Genomic DNA, 22,634 nt, shown 5'->3' with positions numbered 1-22,634 from the left:
CAGCATTCTGCATTTCCACGTTGCCACATGAGCTAGTCTTTCTCTGTCCCCCCCTTTTTTTTTTTGCAGTCCTTCAGAGGTAATTGCTTTCAAGCTGCAGGGCTGATCCTCCATATTTCTTTGGAGTGGGATGAATTGCATTTCTAGATTAAATGTGTTTGTTAGGTTTGTCACAACAGGGATGGTGGACAGCTACTTGTTATTCTGCAATTAAAACTGGATTATATAATTTTTCTATATCCAGAGTAATTTTTACTGCTGATGAAAAATTATAGACATTTCCTTGTTTGCAGTGCCAACTTTTGAATAACCCAGAAATTTTTGCTGGTATGGAATTAAGATACTCAATGTTGACAGCACTTTCTATTCTTTCCTTCTAATTTTGAAGTAAAAATGCAAAGCCAACCAACTTTATAGAAATAATTACATATTTCTATTTTGAGCCAGTTACTGTAGAAAGAATGAGAAAAAAGAGTGGCAACAATGAAGACAATTATTTACTTTCAAAGGGCTTGTTTTACATAAATAAGTAAGTAAAAAAGATATATTTGTAAGCCATATCTTTTGCCTGAGAACCAGAATCTGTCCTAAAGCATGCCTGAGATATTCACTAATGCCTTTCTTCACTGAAACGGTTCTTGACCTTAATATGTTTGGGCCATGCAACAACTTATGTTTTCCAAAGTGTTGAAAATCCCAAATAAAATTTATTTGGCAGATGTAAGAATGATGGCAGCAGCAATACAATAGCCTGTGATGATGATGGATGGGAAAACTTTGATTTCTCAGAGTCTTCAAGCAACTTTAGATCAAATTTTACCAGAAAACATCTTGGCAATAAACTGTGGCTGCTCATGGTAGCAGATTATGGCAGGGAGACGGCTAGATTTCTTCTTCATTGTGGTTTTAACCTATTTTGGGTAGAGGCTGAAGAAAGCTGGGAAAAGCTTTGTCCCTCAGTTCACAAAACTGGGTTTGCCAAACAAGAAACCAACTTCATCTTCTGCCTTCTCAGCATTTTACTTCCCAGAGGGCTGCATGATCCAATTTGCTTTGCAAAAGAAACATGACACTGTCTCATATTGATATGCTTTTTACAATGTTGCCCATAAAGTCATTAGATTATCTCATATACTTCAGTACAAGTACATTTAGCTGCGCATACTCATACCCAAATGCATTCATACCCATTTAAGTGAATTTGGTCGTTAATGAATTTTTGTAGTTTATATTCAGTACAGTTCAGTTGTGATCACATTTCTCTATGAAATCCTGTTTAATGGCATTCCCAGGTAATTTCATTATGGCAGTTTGAGCATCACAAGAGAGAGTTATGTCAGGACAAACATCCTCAGGTGTGTCTCCCTCTCTCCCTTGAGATTTGATTAAATTGCAAAATGATCCAAGGAGTCCTTGAAATTCAAAAGCTCAACAACTAATAAAGGTTCTAGCTTTGAAGTCTTATCCTAGAGTATTTCTTTGGATACCTGTTGTCCCTTTAGCTTCAGGAGAGCTGAGCTTCTTTGGGCATGGTTAGATAGAGCCATCTCCTGGCCAGACAGCACAGAAAACTTAGTTGAACATGAATACGTTCAACTCCTGCCCCAGTGATTAACTTTGCTGTAAATAAAATAATTATAAACTGTGAAGGAAGTTCTTCCTGCAGACTGGTAGAGGTAGGTTCCAGTTTCAGTTTATAAACATAATATGCCAAAAATTAAAAACCAACCATGTGGACGCTTTCTATGATACTTCCTTGTGCATTTTATGAATACCTGAAGAAGGGGATGAACCACAAAGAGTGGCCCATCACTATAGCAAAGACATAGAGGTCATCAGCCATTTCTTGAATTACAACAAATTTTGGGTGAATCATCCCTAAAATACTATTTTACTAGATTGACATGAGATGGATGTTGCTAACAAATGATTTGGTGTTTTGTTTGTCTTGTGCTGTGACAAACACAGCCCCTTTGGTGGCTGAATGTCTTCTGTTCCAAACAGAGACCTGCCTTCTACCTCTGCTTGGGACTACAAAGGCATCAAAGGATATCCACTTTCACAATGTGGATTCATCGCTTGGATAGCTGAGCAAACCATTGCAGCTCAATGTTTTTTGTTTTGTTTTGTTTTGTTTTTTTTAATGAAAAGGTGTGGTTGGCATGAAAATAAAATTTGTCTGGGAGGAGTTCCATACAAAGCTAGCCATCAGTAAAATTCTTTGTTATTTGCATGCAATCTCACTGATAATAAAGCTAAATAAAAACATTATTCTCTATGAGAGTCAATCTCAGTACTGTAACAAGGTGCTTGATATTTTGGGGCCAATTTTCCTTTGATTTATTTCAGTATAGGATGCAGATACATAAAACAAAGTATTATGTACCTGTACAGGCTACTTTAATGTGCCCGAGAAGGTTTTGCTGTAGAGTCTCTTCAATTATGGGCAGATACACACATCAAACTTCTTGCAGCAGCCCAAACTAGAAGTCTGGTTTTATTTTTTGTAACACAGCTGAATTACAAGTTTATGGCTTCTGTTTTATTGCATGGCAAGATGTGAAATGTGAGTAATTTGGTGTTGTCAAGAGCTCTGGATGAACATAACTTATTTTTGTGTGGAAATAAGACATCTGTTCCTGTATTAGGTGTATTATACCTGAAAGCTCTATTACTGGCACCTCTGAAATTTATATTTTTTTATACTTTAACACTGAAAAGAAGTGACTAGTGCTTATGGCCATGGGTTTCAAAAATTTGCTTTCAGCAGGCTTCTTTTATCCACGTTTTTTTTTTTTTTTTTTTTTTTGGCAAGGGTATGATCAGTTCAACTCAAATCCTTGCACTCTGGTTTCCTTCTGCACAATGGAGATGATAATGTTTGCCTACTCACCAGGGGCACTTATTAATGCAGGTGCTACTTCTTTACTGAGGCTAAAGGTTTTATATAAGTATTGAGATGTTTTAAGCTTCTTGCAAAAACAGATTTCTCAGGATATGAACACATTGCATTCTTTGGAACAATACTTAAAACTCTGGTACTGCATCATTTTTTGGAGCAGGTGGCAAGTCATTTCATTCAAGCTGTCTTCAGTGACCTCTATCTTAAATGATAGTCTATCAGAAGTTGAAACAGTTTGTGTTCATTCAATAATTACTATTAATTTTTAACAATCTTTGTCTAAAATTTGCCAACTCCAGACATTACTTTTAAAAGTGAACTAATTTATACAATTTGTTCAAATTCAAAAAAATATTTTGCATAGGTAAAAATACAGAATGTGTAAGAAACTTAATTTTTTTTCTAGGAAAATTAATTTAAAAACATCTTTGCACCTATAGATATTAAGTGTGAATTAATTTTTCCTGTCTTGTTTTTCAGGGGGATCAGATATTGAATACCTAGATTTTTATAAGCCAGTGGTGTGGTTCTGGATCCTTGTTGGCCTTGCTTACTTTGCAGCTGTCCTCAGCATGATTGGAGACTGGCTAAGGGTCATATCAAAAAAGACAAAGGAAGAGGTAAGAGTATTTTGAAAAGGGAAGAAATATTCCTTTTTAAAAACTTTGAATAGAAGCCAGGTGAGCTTATAGCTGCTTTTGCTCTTAGGGTACATAGGTCAAAGCTGTTTTGTGCGAACTGTAATGCTGCAGGAAAAACTGTAGGAAACTTGGTAGCAGTCTGTTCAAACATATTGTTTTATTTTCACACATCTGCATAGAAAATTAGATTAAATGTATTATTAAATTAAGTGTATATGAATAGCTACACTTGATTTATGCGGAAAAAAATCCTAAACTACTGTTCTACGTAGTAAAATGTAGGCCTTAATTTTTAAGGCAAAAATAATTGTTTTGTTTCTATAAGTGATACAGGTATGTAAAGAAAGTACTTAAGTGGTTATATTTGCAATACCATACTTTATAGTGGTAAGAAAATAAACTTTTCATATCATGCAAGGTATTGGAATGAATTGTTTAACTATCCCAGGGTATATTTTACTGTAATATCTTCCACATAATTATTCAGTACTTGTAATCAAGTATATTGCTTTCAATTGAAATATGTTTTCACTTGTAAATTTCACGTGTTTTCTCTTGCTTTCACTTGTATTTATTATCCGAATGACACAAAGTTTTATGTTTTCTCATTTAAGAAAAAGTCCTGGTTTTGAAAATGTTTGAGGGTAAATAAAATTTCCAATTGTAGCGTGCATAGTTCAGGTTTTACTGGAAGTCTGAGAAATTTATTTTGTTTGAAGTAACATATTATTTCCCTCTAATTTAGCTTGAGTTCTCTTGCACGCTTCAGTTGATTTATGCTACTCAAACATAAAAACTCTAATTTGTTTTTGATGGAATGAATATGTTGGCTACTGTGCAGTGGCCTGCTACTTACATTGTTTTGAATAGTTTTCCTAGCTGTAGGGCATGGCATCAATGCCTAGATGTATTCCTGGCAATCCTGAAGTTCCCAAAGCCTTTGCTCTGAAGGGTAGCTTACCCCTACGTGCTTTCACTGGCTGCAGTCCCTCAGGGTGCCCGCCACCTTCTGAGCAGGAGCAGGGATGCTGCTGGCATCCCCAGGAGGGTGGGAGCTGGAATCTTGGGCAGGATTAAGCTGACATTTTAAGGAATGTTGGGTTGGGAAGCCCTTTTCCATTGCCCTTGCTGTGCTCATGGTTAGAGACAGGACTGTGACAGGTCTGCTCTAAGTGCACTTTTAGCAGGTAATTCATAACCACTTAGCCCTGATGCAGAGGACAATATTTATTCAAACAGTTTCAGTTCAAGAGTGCCATCCTTTGCCACGTGCTGTAAATTTGAAAGGGTATTTATGACTTCCTTTCCACAATGAGCTTTACTAGTGGCCTCCACAGATAGGAGCAGCAGGTATCATCTGAGTGTTCCATTTGCAGGTTCAACAGCTGGCAGGATCCCAGTTCTGTTTTCTAGAAAAGCACTTGAGGGTGCCTTTAACAGCCAGCCTTACATGGCTTACTCTGGCTGCAGGGAAAGCAGTGCATCACTTCAAATGCCAGTAACCTGCATGTATTTGTATTTGGTTATTTTGAACTTCAGAATCAGGCCCATTTTCCCCTCTGCAATAGGAAGAAGTAGGAGAAGACTGGCACAGGCTCCTCAGGGAAGAAGTCACAGCACTAAACCTGCCAGAGTTCACAAAGCATTTGGATAATGCTCTCAGGCACACATTGGAATTTTTGTACAGGACCAAGAGTTGGATTTCAATTATCCTTGTGAGTCCCTTCCAACTCAGGATATTTTATGATTCTGAGTGGTGCTTCCTCTGGGCAGTCTCCTGGTGTCTAACTCTTCTCAACTTGGGGCATTTCCTAAATTGTCTTTAGTTTCCCTAAGTTACTTGTGTCTGGATGTTTTGGAAAAAATATGATGTGATTGAGGCACTAAAACTTCAGACTATGCGAAAATATTCTCCAGGCTTGTTTTTGCTGTATTTTCTCAGACATGGTTGACACATTTCAGTTCTTCACACTACTTCCCAGAATTAATCTGATCTTTAACCTCAGTTTTCTCATATTCTTTTCTGTTATCCAGACAGCATCTTATCCAGAGATCTTAGCATCTTGACTATATAGTTGACTATATAAAACACAGAGGTTTTAATCTTATAATGATGATAATATATTAAGAATGTTTGACATTTGTAGCTCTTTGTGAAGCTATTTCAATATAGACTAACTCTGGAAAGGATTTAAAGACACATAAATTGAAGAAACCCAAGAATACCTCTACCACATCAAAAGCATTCCTATTTTTATCAGGGAAAACTCTCTGCCAGGTTATGCAGTGCAGTGCTGAGCTTTTTTTTTCTCAGGCACTGGGAATGTGTAACCTAGTCCATCTTTTCATTCTTTCTCACCTTTATAGCCTAAACAAGCATATTCATTTTGTCTACAGCAAGGAAAACTTCATTCTTCAGATACATCAGAGTTCTCTTGGCTGAAGCAGGTATTGGGAATTTTGCTGTATACAAGTTTCATGTGTGTTAGGTTAGATTAAAGACAGACATAACATAATTGGTGCCATTTGGTCAATTAATCATATCTCTGATGGTCAAAAATCTCCCTCCCTACTTCTTACCCATTGCTCAGGCATGTGTGAGAATTCATAGCAGGAATAAAATGCTTTAGCAGTTTAAAATTCTATAGTTTTAATGATGGCAGAGACCAGTTTGAGAATTTAATTATGAGCTATACCTTGTGTGGTAGTTAGAAAATACAAAAAAAAATCTGCCTTCTAGCCTGATGAAACTTTGTAGGAAGTAATATAAATATATTGAATTTTGTTATAAGATTGGCTATAAGAATTTTATAAATATTCACTTTTCTACAGGTTTTATTTTATGATAAAAATCGCTGCTTTTAGCTGATTCTTGCTATCTTCTTGGGGAAAATCTGAGTGAAGATGCTGAAGGAATTTAGTGGAAATGTAGTTATCAAGTCTCTTCTGTGCCAGCAGAAGCCAGATGAGACTGAATTTCTTGTCTTTTTCCAGTTAAATCTAAATTTATAGTGGACTGTTCCAGGTTCTGTGGATGCAGATTATAGCAGAGGAACTTCTCTAGAGTTCAATATCCATGAGTGCAATATAAAAACCTAGTTACAAGTATGGAGTGTATTTTTTAAACTGTCTTGGGGAAGCATTGTCAGTCCTTGGGGAAATAGCCCCTTATACCTAAAAGCAGCCTTTGAAGTGGGAAACAATGTTATATATTAAAACCTACTGAGATAGGGAGCCCACGAAAAAATCTACAGAACTGTGATCAATGCACTCTGAAAACTGAAGCAGTTTAGTATATATCCTAGGAAATAGGATGCTGAAAATCTTCCTGAAAATTATGGGGATTGTTATGGGTATCAACAAATAAACAAGGTTTTGTACAGGACTTGTATCCTACTTTCCATGAAGAAAACAGAAGTCCAACATGCTTTAGATACAGAAGCAGATCATTCAGTAGTGATCAATTGTGCTGGTTTCAGCAGTCTAAGCAGCAAAATCTAGAGAATGTTACCTGAGTCCAGAGTGAGACAGAGAGGTTGCAAGAGTTGTTCTTTACTTCCCCCCAACAACCAAGACTATATACCATCAGAGGTATATCTCTTTTAGAAGGCAGACATAATCTCTTTTTTGTCTTTTCCTGTAGTATAAAGTAAAAAGTATCAATAAATATCAGCATAGTTAGGGCGTGAAGGGAAGTCCTTCTCATTCCGGGGAGGAGCCATGCTGTTAATGGGTACCACCTAAAATCTGTAGTTCTATTCATATATTTTAATGTAGTGGTGTTGTTATTAGAAGCAGTTTGCATAAGACTTTGAGGTAATAATGCATTTCACAGTTTCAACAAAATAAAACATCTATATTCTTTTCAGTATATTACCAGGAAAGTTTGGCATATGCAAGTGGATCTGAGATAAAAAAAAATCTGATCAGAAACACACTAATGCAAAGAACTGCCGTATTTTGATATTAAAATCCAGATAACCATTATGTCAGTCAGTTGCTCAGGTGGCTTTTGTCTCCTGAAACACTCTGGAGAACTTTGAATGCATCAAATGGGGAGGGAAGTGAAAGACAAGTAGAGACAGAAGTGGGAGTTTTAGAAGGATAGATCTGGAAGCAGCTCATACAGTAAGATAGATGAAATGTCAGAAAGTCACTGGAACGTGTTGTGTGCTGTAATCTTAAGTAGGCGATCTGTCTCTGAAGTTCAGCCTCAGCTATACTAGCTTGCCTTAAACTCCCTCCTCTTCATTATTCTCTACACTCTGATTACTCAGAGCACTTTTAAAGTCTTCTGATTTTAGTCTCTTTGAAAGGTAAATGTTCAGCAGGATTGTTTCCATGTCATATTTTTTTCTTTTAATTCTGTATGTAGCAGCTTCTGAATTCCAGAATATTCAGCAAAAAAATGCCTACCCAACATTCTTAGGCATTTGGGCTATAGATCCTGAAGGAGCCTGTTCTCTTCACTGTGTATCAGGAGTCCAGGTGACAGACTTATGTTAGACATCAGCTCAGTTTGGACAACTGATTTTTTTCATGCTGCCTCTCTGTTTTTGAATTGAGCAACATGCACCCAGCTTTAAAGACCAAGCCTAAAATTTCATGAGAAGTAGAACATTCACTTCTTGTGGAAATTCAAGAGGCAGCTGCTATATTTTATATTTATAAATAAATTCAACAAATTTGACTCATCTGAATCATCATTCAGTTTGATCTTCTTGGCACCAGTGACAGAGCTGTCACTCAAGTCTGTCAAAACAGAATTAGACTTGTCATGATGATGCTGTGGAGATTATTGAACTCCCTATATTATTTGTTGCCTTTTCATTAGCTTCAGGCTGAAGGTGCTCACCCAGCATAAAGGACCCAGCAAAAAGAGAACTTGAGCTCATTTCTCATAGCCCCAAGAGAGACCCTAGATATCAGCTTGTATGCATGAAAAAATGAGAAAAATTAGTGGACTGAGTGAGAAACAGTTTTGAAGGGTTTTCACCCTCCAGGCAAACAGATTGTCTTCAGAGGCTGTGTAATGAGGGTGTATGACCAAAGAGGAGGAAGAAGTTGTTCAGTTGTTCAATGAACTCCTGACATGGCTCTCCCTGTTTCAAGAAACAAAATCTGCTCACTTAGAAATCAAGATGGTAGAGAATAACTCTTCAGCCTGGTCATCAGAGTCACTTGCTGGTCCATTTTTCATTGTTTCAAGTGAGATGGGTCAGCTTCTGTTGAAGAAAACAACTGTTTGGAACTTTCTTATATCTACCCTCCCTAACCAACCAACCCTCCCACCTCCTGGCAAAAGAAAACAGACAAACAATTCAAAACATAAAAGAAAAACAGGCAAAAACCAAAATACCCCAAAACAAATGCCAAAAAACCCAAAACCTAAAACCCTAAGCAACCAAAACCCAAAAAACCAAACAAAACTGCATCAGTTTTGCAAATTTTATATCCACAAGTTCACTGAATTGGTCAGGCTGATGTGATGAAGTCTGTTCCTAGAAAGCACGGAGTTGGAAATATTTGTGGGAGACAAATACAGTGTCAAAGCCGTGGCATGCAAATTAATTTTGCAAGGCAGTGATTAATAAGGGTAACAATTCTAAGATGTGCAAGCAGGGAATCATTGAGTTTCTGTAGGAAAGTGGTGCTACTGCTGCAGATGTTGTTAAAAGGTATATTACTGGAAAACAGCCCCTAGATTTGTGGTCTAAACTTCAGGAAGAATGCAGAGAGCTACAGAAATGGCAAGGGAAGCATCTGAAGAGAAGTCTGTCTTGCATTAAGAGTTTTTTTTTTCCAGTACATCCAAGATGTGCAGAAAAGTCTATTTGGGAAGATCCATCCATGTTCGAAAAGGTGATTGTTTTTAGTAATTTCTATGAGATGGGGAGAAATATAAAATATTTTTACAGTCAAAACAAGTGCATGTCTCCAGTCAAATTTGACTAGCAACAGGACAAAAAATTCAACCAAAAGAAACCCAAAATAAAAGGTGGGAGTACAGTCTCTCTAGAGCAGCCCAAGGTCTCAGGGATGTATGAAGAGTAGTTTTGGTGTAAAGAGGAGATGGAAATGACTGACCTGGTTCTAAATGCAATTTGTTCTCTTCCTTTCTATGAGTTTAGGTTATCCTGGTGATATTCTTGAATCTGCCCTAGCAACAGTCTGTAGTACTGAGTTTCTATATTGATCAGTCTTTTAAAAGTCTGCCGTGGCAATGTGTGCAATAATGAATAGGAAAGAACATCTTGTTCTGAGAATTCCAGGAAAACTAACAGCTGATGGCTTTTGACACTTTTTTAAGATCTTTCCTTGTAGTTTTGTGTACTTTGGACATGTGATGCTTGCTTCACTTCAGATTCAGCACACATACAGATAACATCTCTACAGTTTTGCTGTGGTTATATTTATATATGTATCATGCCTCTTAGCTGGGCATACCAGGCATTTAGAGACTGCTGTTTTGTTACTGCATATTGAGTACCATGTCCTGCTGGGGTGCTGATTACAAGAGATGTGCTGCCAAGGACACTTCCATGAGGAGCAGCATGGCCCAGGGCTTGTCAGTGTCTCTCATGCCAGCCCCTGTGCCTGGCCCTGCTCTCCCACAGTGTTCAGGGAAAGATTACTCCAGTGAAGGCTGCATGCAGCAAGATTGCGAAGGCAAGAGCTATTGAATTTTCAAAAATAAAACTAGAGCAAGAGACTTATACTTCATAATAAGAGAAATTGATTAAAGAGAGATCAGTTATAGCAATGGCATTTCTTGGAGTTAATTACCCATGAAGATTCCCAGAATGTATATTATGATGGTCTACATTGAGAAATCTTAATTTTTGGAGAAAAGATGCAATTGATCCTTTGCTACAGCAATAAATATATCTGTGGTTTACTTTATTGTGGGCTGAAAATATTCCAGGCTAAATATCACTGACATGATTAACATTCCTGAAAACCTTACTTTTTTTTTTTTAGGATAATCTCAGTGCTTGGATATTCTTAGGAAAAGACTCCAGAACATGTTACTAATGCTGAGTGTATGAATCTGATAGCTGTCTTGAGGATGAGTCCCCAGACAAAGCAAGTTCAGTAGAATGCCCTTGCAAGGAGGTGTGTTGACATTGAGGAAAATGCTTTGCAATTGCAAATAAAAGGGACCAAAAACGCTATAGAATACTGCCTTTCACAAGGGATAGGTGCAGTTGTAATACTAGTGTTGAACAGCCAAAGTGGAGCTTTAATATTTCACACAAATATCACTCCAGATATTGACACTAGAAAGTTAAGAAATAAACAGTTCTTTCTGGGACTTGACCAAGTAGTCACTATAATCATTCCTTACTACCAAGTAAAAATTAAAAGTCCTTTTTTATTTTGTTCTTTTTTAGCATATCTTTATAAGCTAAAAAAGGTCCAGTGAGTTTATGAAACAGTTGTTGTCTCTTTCCTCTGGGAGAAAGTTTAGGCAGTCTTTCAACTGCCTGTGGCTTGGGTTTCATTATGCTACTAGTATAGTTCTTAAAATGTTTGCTATTCCTGTCTGCAGCCAAGTTGTTGGCTGTACAGCACAGGCAGAGGATACACACTGTTCCCCTGAATCACCTTAGGCTCAGCCAGTAGAGCTTTGTGCAAACCTAAGTAGTTTCTTGTGGCTAATACAGGTGCATGTCATTCACTCTCACCAGGATGAAAGAGGGGTTGGATGGCTCTCTGAGGCAGCTGAAACCACTAAATAGAACTGATTTTGAAAGGAAAATTTCAACATCTTTTTTTTTTTTTTTATCTTTATCATTGGAAGTTAATAATAAAGTGGAACAACAGAGAGTGAGATAATCAGGCCCATAACCTGTCTACACTACTGAGACTACACACATGCAGATCTATAAAATGACATATCTGATGGGCAATATTCAATAACAGTTCTGAGGAAATGCCTAGCATAGCAGTCTTCATATTTATGGAAAAAACAAAAGGTAAAACAAAATAACCGTGTTGACTCTTAGAATATCTGCTTCTGTTTTGTAGGCATGATTTTTTGTAGGCTGTTTTTATTTTGTTGAATCAAACCATGATAGAGGAAAAGGCCATTTCTTGCATCTGCCATCTGTTACATCTCCAGAAAACATATTCCCACAGCTGCCACTATAAATGTTCCTCCACAAATAAAATAATCAAAATTCATGGGCTCTCTGCATTCCCATTGGAGAATGTGGTTTACTTCATCCAAGGCATCAGATGTGTTCATGGAAGTTATGTGGGTGAAACCAAACAATCATTGCTCACCAGAATGAACTCACAATCATTGCTTATTACAGGACTCAACAACCCAGTTTCTATCAGGAGACCATTGTTCACAAAAATTTCTGACTGCCATGGCTACAAAAATACAATTGTCTATGTAATCGAAGCCTTACCCCAGAAGATGACAATTTCACAAAAGAGGGTCTTTTCCCCTCTGTTATCTGAAAAACAGTGGGATGTGTATACCAGTGAGTGGAACCAAAAAAGGCATCACTTACTGCTTCGTGTGTGCCATTCATCTTGAAATCAAAGTCTAGCACCTTAAAGAGATGGTGAAAGAGAGTTCCCTGCTACAGAGCTGAGGTCCTGACAGGATGAAGGCACAGAAGATGGTGGTTCATCATAGAACATGGTGGATCTGGGAAAGCTCAGCATAGGTATCTCATTAATTTCTTGCATTTTGTGGCTGTTTGCGTTTAAAGGCAAGTAGAGCACACTCTTCTCTAAACACCTGTCCACAGGTATTTTGGGTATGTACTAATAACACTATAATAGTAGAAATACTGAAAGCCAGATCACTGGGTTGGGAATTTTAGGTGGACTATAAATGAGGTTCCCTTCATGTGCCGCAAGTGCACAGGTTTCACTAAAAATTTTTGTGAAGCTTCTCTTTTTCCTTTTCTGCACTCTGGTCTTCTCTAGCTTATAGAAACTGAGGTGGTGAATAGAAATTTTTGTCCAGCAGCAACTTGCATGGGAAAAGGCAGCATATGCTTGCCCAGAACTGCAGGAAAGTGAGATGGTAGGTAGGAAACCCCTCTGATGCACTCAGGGATAAACCCACCTAGCAACTGAGTTGTTAAACCCATCACCCCTCTCTGTACCTACATTTTTTTCTTTTTAAAGGAACTTTGTGAACAATTTCTGTGAACACTGGCTGAATTCCTGAGAGCTAAGACAAAATGTTATGTTCTGTATTCTCCTGCCTGCATAATTTGACATGTAATGCACTTTCAGTTTAGTCTGAGTAGCATATCAGAGAGGTTAATTAGATGTGTTATTTTTAAGTAGCAGGATAAAGTACACTGAAGAGGAAAAATGAAGCTATGAAAATGTGGAGAATGCATTAGGGATAAATGCAAGAAATTATATACAGGGCAACATCAATACCGTTAAGAATATTTGTAAGGAAGGGCACCTTTTTTTTTTTCACCCTAAAATGAAGTCAAATGGATACCTCCATCTCATCTACTTGCTTTTTAAATTAATTTTTTTTTGCCTTGCACTAACATGCTCATCATAAAATATATGAGTCCTGTATGCCAAAGGGAAACAACATAATGCTCAGCTATGACAGAAAAAGCTGCACACATTACTTAGAAATATATGTTTTCATTTTCTTGTATGACATATATATATAATGCTATTTTTTTCTTATTTTCTACTCACTGATATACCTCCTCCTGAGTATATCATAGCTTTCATGTCATATATCTGAGCTTCATCCAAGCAGGATATATTTCTTCCCCCTCTGTAAGCAGAAGTAGATTGACTGATTTTACTGTGATGTTGGGGTTTTTCAAGAATATCCCTGCAACAGAGGAGCAAAACTAAGGTAAAGTTAGGCAAGTGCATTTGTCTTGGTCTATTCAAGGATGTCCTTAATTATGCTTTTGATTGTTTGTTTTCCTGCTACAGCACAGCTGTGGCTTAATTGAAAATACAGATTACTTGTGTGTGGCTACATGGCTTTTGCTTTCCAGATACTTAATAGGATGAGTGGTCTTCCTGAATGGCGGGAAGTTTTCCATGCATTAGTATTTGGATAATTTTGTGAGTGTCCAGAAAGCTTCTCAAACTCTTGACAAGTATAAGGAATTAGAGTACTGAAGGATGAAGCAGGTGCTTCAGTATGTTCAAATGGTTTTTTAGTTTCAACAGTGGCATCCCCTTGGACATTCTTACATTCTGGTTTATGCTGTTGGCCTTTACCCAAGTGTGGAGCTCGGCTGGACAGAAAGCTAAAACACAGTAGCAATGAAACTGCATAGGAACTTTTGATCCTACTAGAGATATTGACTGAGAGCCAGTTCTAGGACATTATTCATTTAGATGGATTTTGGCAGGAGTAGGTGAAGGAATGGTGGTTTAATGTCCACATTTTTTTTTTCTAGTTCTGTCAAATTCAGTATATCTGTCTTGAAGTTATATTGGTGATTGTGTATGTGGGCAGCCTGGGAACTGTTTGGTCAATCAGGAAGTTCATGCAGTACTTTATTGATGTCTGTTTGTTTTTCACTACAAAAACCACCCAAAAAGCCCAATAGTGACTTTAACAAGAATGAGTAGAACACTCTCTACAAATAGTTCAGAGACAGTTTCTCATTATACCCCGAAAGAGTAAATGTGACATCTCCACCACAGGTAGACACATAAATTGGCAGAGACATTTGGAGGTGTTACTGGAGATGGCCTGTGGTATTTGAGACACTCTCATAGGGTTATTGGATATGGTGCAGATCATATGGGATACCCTGGCAGTAGTAGCTGGAGGCCAGGTGACCTGGGCTGGGCAAGGAATTGGGTCAATGCTGTTCATTTGTTGGAAAAGTTGTGGGTGTTGGTTTTTGGGGGCTGTTTTGGGTTTTTGGTGTCTTCTTTTTTTATTTTTTTTTTTTATTTTTTTTTTTTTTTATTTTATGGTGAAGTGTGCTGTGTGGAATACTTGGTTGTGTTACTATATACCATAATTCTTGAGAACTTGTTATTGAGACTTGTCTTCCCTGAAATCATAAGGCAGTAGGGTGCTGCTTCCTGCTTCTTAAATACATAATACAGTTACTTGCTGTTGATGTTCAGCATAGCTATGTTGATACTCCTTGTGAAATATGTCTAACACCTTGCAGTCTTATTTGGATTTTGATGTGGAGGAAGTCAATTCAGGAGCTGGGATAGGGACCATGTAGCTACTAGTAGCATTTCTTTTCCCTGAAGGTTAAAGTGAGAAGCATCACCAAATTAGTGCTGCTTCTTGTATGGCTGAGTCAGGTGCTATCACTGTGACATGTTTTTCCTATTGCTTCTGAAATATTCTGTGACATTCAGCCTTATGTTAAGTATGTAGTTGTCAATAATTTCTGTGACTAAGAGGCCTTGTCCTCATGTCACACTGCCCCCAACTATGACAGCTGCAGAGTCTACAAAGCTGTGCTGTAATGAAGCAAGAGATATGGAGAAAAGTAAATTGTTGTTACAGTAGGTAGGTATGCCAAGAATTTAATCTCTTTTGAGCAGCACAGGCAACTGGCATTTCAGTTGCTCTGCATGAGACAGTTTTTGGTTGCCAGAACCCAGATGAAGAGGAGCTGTAATGCAGTGTGTTCAAATGTCATAACCTAAGGACAGAAAGAACCTGAACATGTTACAGATATGTCCCTATGGATCAAGGAGGGATCAAATTATATAAACAAGTTACTAATGTGCACTGGTAGTTAAAATGTCACTTTTCTTTTCTTATAACCCTTTTCTTACAACCCTGCTTGAGTCTGTAAGTGCTATGGAATTAAGAGTTTTGTTTCAAAGAGGTAACATTTTTGAATGCGTTTCAGTTCACGTGAAAAATAGGGGCCAAAAGTGGTGATTTGGGGCACGTACAGTTCAAACAGCCCTGAACTCCTGGTTAGTAATGTGTTCCAATTCCCTCTATTTTTCTACTAATGCATCCTGATTCTACTTGGCAATAGCATTAATAACAGCATGTTTCAATTTGTATTTTTTCTCCTATGATTTTAATATAAATCAATATCACAACTTTGGTGTATGGGCAGGTAGAATTGTGTTCCACACTACCTTAATTGGAATGAGCCTATCTCCAAAGGCACATTTATTGATGCTCTTCAGCTGGCTGCATAAACTTGCTTCCCCAAAGAAATCTCATTAGAATTCAGACATCAGATATCCCAACAACTACAGTTTTAAGATTCTCCTGAAAAACTTGAATGCCCAAGAACAGTTTGCCTTGTGCAAGACAGGTCTGAGCCTATCCTAGAGGGCCAGTTCATTTTCTTTCCTGGACAAACATGAAATCACATGAGAACTAAAAAAAAAAAAAAAAAAAAAAGAATTGAAGTATTGTATTGTGGTGAGACAGTTCAAAGTGGTTGTATCTTCCAGTAAGTTCAGTAAGTTGCTGAGACAATCCTTTTATGTGACCACATGCTCAGGCAACATACCTGGTCTGTTAAATGCTGACACAACTGATGAGGGGTACATATACATATAAAGTAAAATAGAAACCTGTGTACTGGCTCTTTGCTCTCCTAGACAGAACCATTCTCCAGGACCTGGGAAACTTGCCTTTAGTAAGGCTTAGGAAAAGGAAAAAACCTGCCCCAGGGTGTGTACTGATACTATTTATCGTATTTTTATTACTTGTTTGCTACAAGTAAATTATTGGAGCAGCTGAGATATTTCAGCATAGCAGATTTTATTATTTTCAGATCTGAAGTTTAATGTGTCTGATCCTAGCTGCAAATTAAATACTAATAATCATTCAGCTAGGTGAGTCCTCTGTTTATTGCCGATAACTACCCTTGTTTTAGAAAACAGAACTTTGTCCACATTTGTCATCTGTTTAATTCACTGAAATGGAGATAAATGTAATAAAATAAAATGACCCTTGGGTAAAGAGATCTTCTTGTTTTGTTTCTGGAGGGGGGGAAAGTTTTCCTGAAACTCTGTCACTCCTGGATGAGCTGATTCATTTTTACCTTCATTATATTCCCGTTTTCTACTGCACTGCAAAGAATGAATTAGCTCGTGGCTTTTTCTCTGACGGTTTGCCCCCTATATTTCTCTTTGTAAATTCTTTTTTCATTTCTTTGCTTACCAAGTCAATGTTTGTTTGCCAGTGATTGAAATTCTGGACTGAACAGTACCAATTAGGCTAATTTATGTGGGTTAAATTCTCCTGGAATGCTTCACTTTGGAGTTATATTTATGAGTAGTCTATATTCCCTGTGCTGTACCTTCCCAATATTAAGCTGTTGAGGGAGAAGAGATTTAGAGAGAAACAATCGATTTCCTTTTGGGTTACAATGAGATAATATGAACAAAAGGTGCCTCCTTTAGTTACCTACATAACTTATTTAATATAACAGTGGTTTGACTGAAATACAAGTGCAAAAGTATAAATAGCAAATAAATGACAGGCCACAGTTTACCTCAGACTAGATCTGCTAAGTATACATTATGCCATATCTGAGGAAAAATAAGGATGATTTGGGATTGAGGCTGGGAAGCAGACATACCACTGAGGTGACTTTTAACTGTTGCTATGTTGGTGCTATGTTTGAGCAAGCACAGGAATGAGGATGCAAACAGCTGATGGTTTCCTTTGAAAAAGCTTTTCTGTCTAAATTTACAAAATTCTTTGCCAAGTCTCCCAAGGATCTTTCCAGAGACAGTGAAAGTGCTCATAAATAACCACTCACTCTAGTAACAATGCGTAACACAGCCTGGATTGTTGGGATTTCAGCATCCCCTGACCAGCTGGGTATTGTGCAGCTGTCAAGCCTCTGCAGCTTCCCTGTATTGCTGACTGCCTATGATAACAATAAAAAAAAGAAATCAGCAGAAAAGATTTTTGTGTTTTTGGAATTGTTGTTAACTCTTAGTAGTGCAACATTTCTTCTTTAGCTACTGCCAATAAAAGAGCGAGTCTGGCATGAGAAATTTGTGCCTGTGGCAGCGGCAGCTCTTTGGCAGCCCTGCACTCTCTCCATGCTCCTGAAGATAAACAGTGTCTGAAGTCCTTAGTGCCATAATGCTTCCTTTTTATTCCTGATTTTTGCTGCAGGTTGGGGAGTTCAGAGCCCACGCTGCAGAGTGGACAGCCAATGTCACCGCCGAGTTCAAGGAGACTCGAAGGCGCCTGAGCGTGGAGATCTACGACAAGTTCCAGCGGGCCACCTCCATCAAAAGGAAGCTCTCTGCAGAACTTGCTGTCAACCACAACCAAGACCTGACCCCCTGCAAGAGAACACTGTCAGTGAACCACCTGACCAGCGAGAAGGACCTCTTGCCAGCTCTGACAAAGACGGACAGCATTTACATGAATGGTTTGACGCCTCACTGTGCAGCAGAAGAGATAGCTGTGATCGAGAACATTAAGTAGCCATGACTTTGGATCCCAGCCTTTGGGAAGCTCTTGGCTTAAACTAGCCATACACCTTTTTTTTTTCCACCCTGTCGATGACCAGTGCTAGCAGCATTTTATATGTGTGCATGAATACCACAGAAAACCTACAGTCCCGAGTTACCATCGCATCTCTTCAGAGACACGTAGATGAATGGCACTGCTGTTTCCGAAAGATGCTGGAACAAGCAATGTTTTCTGCCTTTATCTGCCCAGACTGTTTTTCACTTCTAATGTGCCATATGGCCTCACGAATGAATCTCACTTGTTTATGGTAACAATGTAGCTTTGAGGGATCAGTCCTTAAAATTTCAGGGTCTACCTTACTGAGCCTAGGAATGGACCATTTCTGGACTACAACACATTTGTAAATGGCAAGAAATTCTTATGCAGCCTTTTACCTAAGAAATTTTGGTCAGTGCCTTATCTTTTGAAGAACCAGAACCTCTACAGTTCCTGTACAACTTTTGTTTGTTTGGGTTTTTTGCATGAGAAGTGTATTTCATTTAAGCCTTTCTTTCTTCTTGAAATGGTGGTGTTTCAAAGGTGTCTGTTGTAAAGATACCAACCAGCATGAATGAATGCCAAAACTCAACAATCATCAATTGATGTTGTTAGCTCCAAATTTAAAGGCACTGCAGTTTCAAAAGTTGCAAACCTGTCCCCCAGAAACATTTTGTTTTACTCAGGTCCAGCTGATACTTGTTCATGCTGACTTGTACGATTTGCAGACCCTTTTCAGGTCTTAGTTTTCCAAGCAGTGTTCAGCAGTTGTTTTTTTCTGCATCAGATGTACCAAAAAAATCTGCAGCTTATCTATCACTAAATTATTTGGTAGATGACAAGAGCAAGTAAAAATTACTGTTTTGATGAGAGGCAGGGGGAGGCTTTAAATTGCTGTGTTGTAATAATCACATCCAAAAAAACAATGCAGAAGAATTCAGCTATTTTTAATAAACATAAACCTTCTGCCAGATATTTGGTATGAAAAGGATTCTTAATTTCCTTTTTAAGCCAAGTCACCCCAGAGGCTACATGATATTTTACCCAGGAATCCTGGTGGAGTGCTTTCCTGAATGTCACGTAGGCTGCCTGTGCCAGAGCTGTGGCTAACATGGGAATGCAATTGAAACTGGTATCACTGTGACTTTCTACATTTCAAATAGAGATGGCTCTGAATAGCAATGCAGGCATGAAGAAGAGTTGATAAATAGCACAATCTGAATACCGATGATTGTTCAGACAGGATAGGCTGACAAGAAGCAGATCTAAACCAGACTTTGGGTTTTCTTTATTGGTTTTAAGAAAACACATTAATTTTGTACCTTTTGTTTTGCTTATAGGTATACATGAGATTCAGAAGAAATGCAGGATGGAATGGATAATTTTGCATTTTTTTTCCTTATGTTAGTCTGTTGTAACCTGGCTGTACATAAAATGAATAGAACAGGCCTTAAAGAAAAATTTAGGCTCTGTAAAATAAAAAAGAATGGGACTTTGCTGATTGGGCATGATTCAAGTGGCAAATCTTACAGCATCTCTGACCATTAGATAACATGCAAGATATGAATGTTCATGTTTTTTGGATGCTTAGCTTGTTTTCTAATAAATATAAGTTAATATGTACATTCAGTGTAAATATCAGTCAATTAACATTTACAAAGATTACGCTTTTAAAACTAAAAGTTCCATTACACAGCACCGAGCAATGCTCTTATAACAAAGACCCTTGTCTCCCCAGCACAGTGTTCTGAATGTCCACATGGCAAGGGTCCTTCTTGCCATGTATAAACTGTGAATTGTAATGAAAAATAAAGTTTTTAATTAAAATAAGTTTTCCTGAATCTCCTGCTTGCTACAACTGGAATGCTAAGGAATAATTTGTGAAATTGATTTTTATGCTTTCACTGGTTACAGAGTATAGAAGCTTGCCACCTGCTTTAATTTAAGCTGGTTTAGCAATAAAGGCTTGACTTACCCAGCACAGAAATTACTATTTTTTTTCCTTGATATTAAAAACTATGCTCTTTGATTGCTATACCTTAAATTGTGTTTCTTGCTATTTTGTTTCAAAAACTCATCAGGATTCCGTTTCTTCCATCATATGCTACAGAGCTGCTGGCAGTTGCTCCATCCTTGCCCTGGGGGAGGTGCAGGGGGCTCTTGCCCCTCTGTGCTGCTGGTACTCCTGTGGTTGCTGGTACCTTTCTGCAGAGTGTGTGAACAAGCACCTCTAAGGACAGCACCTTTCATACTGCAGCAGTTTTTTCTACAGTGAATATTTTACATCAGCCTCTTTAATTAGGTCTTGGCCAAGGGAATGAGAGCCCACACCAGCCTGGTGGTAAGTGAGGAAGACTGGGGTTTTTGTATTGTTTCAATCTTATGTGTGTGGGGAGTGTTTTAGTGCCTTTTGGATCTGGTGTTTCATAAAGGGACGGGTAATGTTCAAAGTTTGTCCTTGATTCCCTGAGGTATCTTAGGTTAAAGCCTTGTTTCCTGTTACCAGCCTACAGAAGTGCTGGGCTTTGTGGTTTCTTTAATTTTAAAGTCTCAGGACCTGCTGAAAAGAGCATATTTTTTGGAGGTCCTGTGGCAATGTTTGAGATACAAGTATGGATACTTAAACCCATTCAGTTTTTATTTGCTTTGACTTTTGAATATGATCTCTGGGAAAAAAAAAATCCCTGTTAATTTATATATGTTTCTTTTTTCACTTTTGTGACAGATCTAAATTATCCTCCCTTATCAAAATAGATTTACCTGTAGGGAACAAAGCATAAATAAATAAAAAATAATCCTTTATTTGGAAGTTTAATAATTGAAGGAGAAAAGATGCCACAGTTCAGATGGTATAGATAGGTAGAGTTATCATGATCCAAACATGTCCAGTGTCATTAAAGTTACTGGAAATTTTTTTCTTCCCTTTCCACATACAGTGATAGACCACAAAGTCTGAGGATGCCTCAGTTAGTTTATAATACTTGATGAACTCAAAGGTTTTTCTCTTTATTCCTATAAGAGCATACTTTTATATTAAAAAACCCCATCTTTCTTGCCTCAGGAAATTTTGCATAGCTCATTTTCCCTTCCAAACATGGAGCTACCTAAGCATGAATTAGGATCCATTTGTACCTTCTTTTCTCTCACCCATACATGGATGCATTTCAGACTGCTAATATGCTTGGTACTTAAGCAAGCCTGTGAAAATCATAACAGGCTGTTTTCTTTTATACTGAAAAAAACAAAAAAAGGCATTGGAAAGATGCCTTCTGGATGAGAGACAAATTGTAGCATACAAGAATCTATAAAGACACATGCACCTAACAGAACAATTTATTTCTCAGTATTACAGTAAACACTTCATTAAAAAAAACAATTTGAAATCTCTTGAAGGGGTAGCTAGAGGTGGTCTATATTGTTTACTGTTGGCTGTGGTAATCTTGTCTTGTTTTTTTTTTCTTTGTATTCTTTGGTGTACTGTACCTGATAAAGTGTCTATGTTGATGAAACCTTCAATTTTTGGGTAGCCCTGCATGAGAGTCAGGGAGACCAAGTTACAGAGAATTTGTACCATGCCCCATTCTTGCTTGAGTACCAGGCAAGATCTTTGGCATCCCCTCCATGTGCTTGGTAGCCCCAAGCTGCCTCTCCCCTTTTTTGTAATATTTTGGGAGCCTTGAGGTGCTACTGTCAGAATAGTGAAAAGCATGGAAGGATCAAACCCAGAAGCTTGCTGAATCCTGTGAGCATCCCAGACATGTCTCTCTCTCTCTACCTCTTCCTGACTCCATAGAAGGAAAGCTTGAGGGTAACAGAAACCCACAGAAAAGCTAAACCTCTAAAGTTTCCACCCTTGACCTGAAACAGACCTTCCTTAGGTCACACTGTGAGACCATGATGGCAGATGGGAGATCTGCACATCTGTTTGGAGTTCTTGCTCCTCCAGCATTATTCCTACACCAATGACCTCTAAAGAGAAACACAACACACCCTACAGAAGAAGAAAGGAGGCTGCACTACTTTCAAAATCAAAGTCAAATCTACATGCACATCAAAAGTGGATGTACATTTCTAACTAATTCATGGGAAGATTTTCTTGTCAGGGAAACTACCTACAGTGTTAAAATACAGCAGTAATGCTTCTAATAAATTCCTGTCATACAGTTATGTGATAATTAACTTTTCTTTCCTACCCTGCAGTACTGTTTGAAAGGATTTTATACATATGGAGAAATATGCATTTTCAATGACTTCCAGAGTTAATTATTTCATCACTTAATTTTTTTTTTTTGTTTCTGTTGCCCTGCAGATTTAAATGAACAACGTAATCTTATAGTGAATAAAGTGTCCCTTTTGGGAAAAGTAGACAAGATGCTAATTTGCTGTTATTGGAAATAACAAGCCGTTGAGCTACATGGAAATTAAAAATGTCAGCTTTTTCATTTGAGCAAACATTTTCTGCTTTGCCAAATTATTGTTACAATTGTAAAAAGCTTTTGTGAGAATCAATAGCTATAGTTTTATTACACTTGGAAAACTTGAGTTTTTCAATTTTAGGCCATTGTTTATCATGTTTTATTAACTTTCAGAGGAATATATTGAATAGGCTTGTAAACAAGTACATTACTTATTGTAGAACAATAAG

At 37.8% G+C, this 22,634-nt stretch overlaps 1 protein-coding gene across 1 annotated transcript in view; it reads left to right on the top strand.

Moving 5' to 3' along the window:
- The window catches only part of KCNK2 (potassium two pore domain channel subfamily K member 2), a 76,974-nt gene extending 57,155 nt beyond the window's left edge, over positions 1 to 19,819 (top strand). Inside the window, exons 6-7 of the mRNA XM_053939638.1 lie at positions 3,383 to 3,522; positions 17,648 to 19,819. Coding sequence (XP_053795613.1) covers positions 3,383 to 3,522; positions 17,648 to 17,965 — 458 coding nt within the window. The 3' untranslated portion in view covers positions 17,966 to 19,819. The remainder of the gene's footprint in view (positions 1 to 3,382; positions 3,523 to 17,647) is intronic.
- Positions 19,820 to 22,634: the final 2,815 nt, after the last annotated feature.

This window comes from Vidua chalybeata, chromosome 3 (genome assembly GCF_026979565.1).
Source record: "Vidua chalybeata isolate OUT-0048 chromosome 3, bVidCha1 merged haplotype, whole genome shotgun sequence".
NCBI classification, from domain to species: Eukaryota; Metazoa; Chordata; class Aves; order Passeriformes; family Viduidae; genus Vidua; species Vidua chalybeata.
Note: the sequence above shows the minus strand (reverse complement) of the source record. Positions and strands in the feature narration are given on the sequence as shown.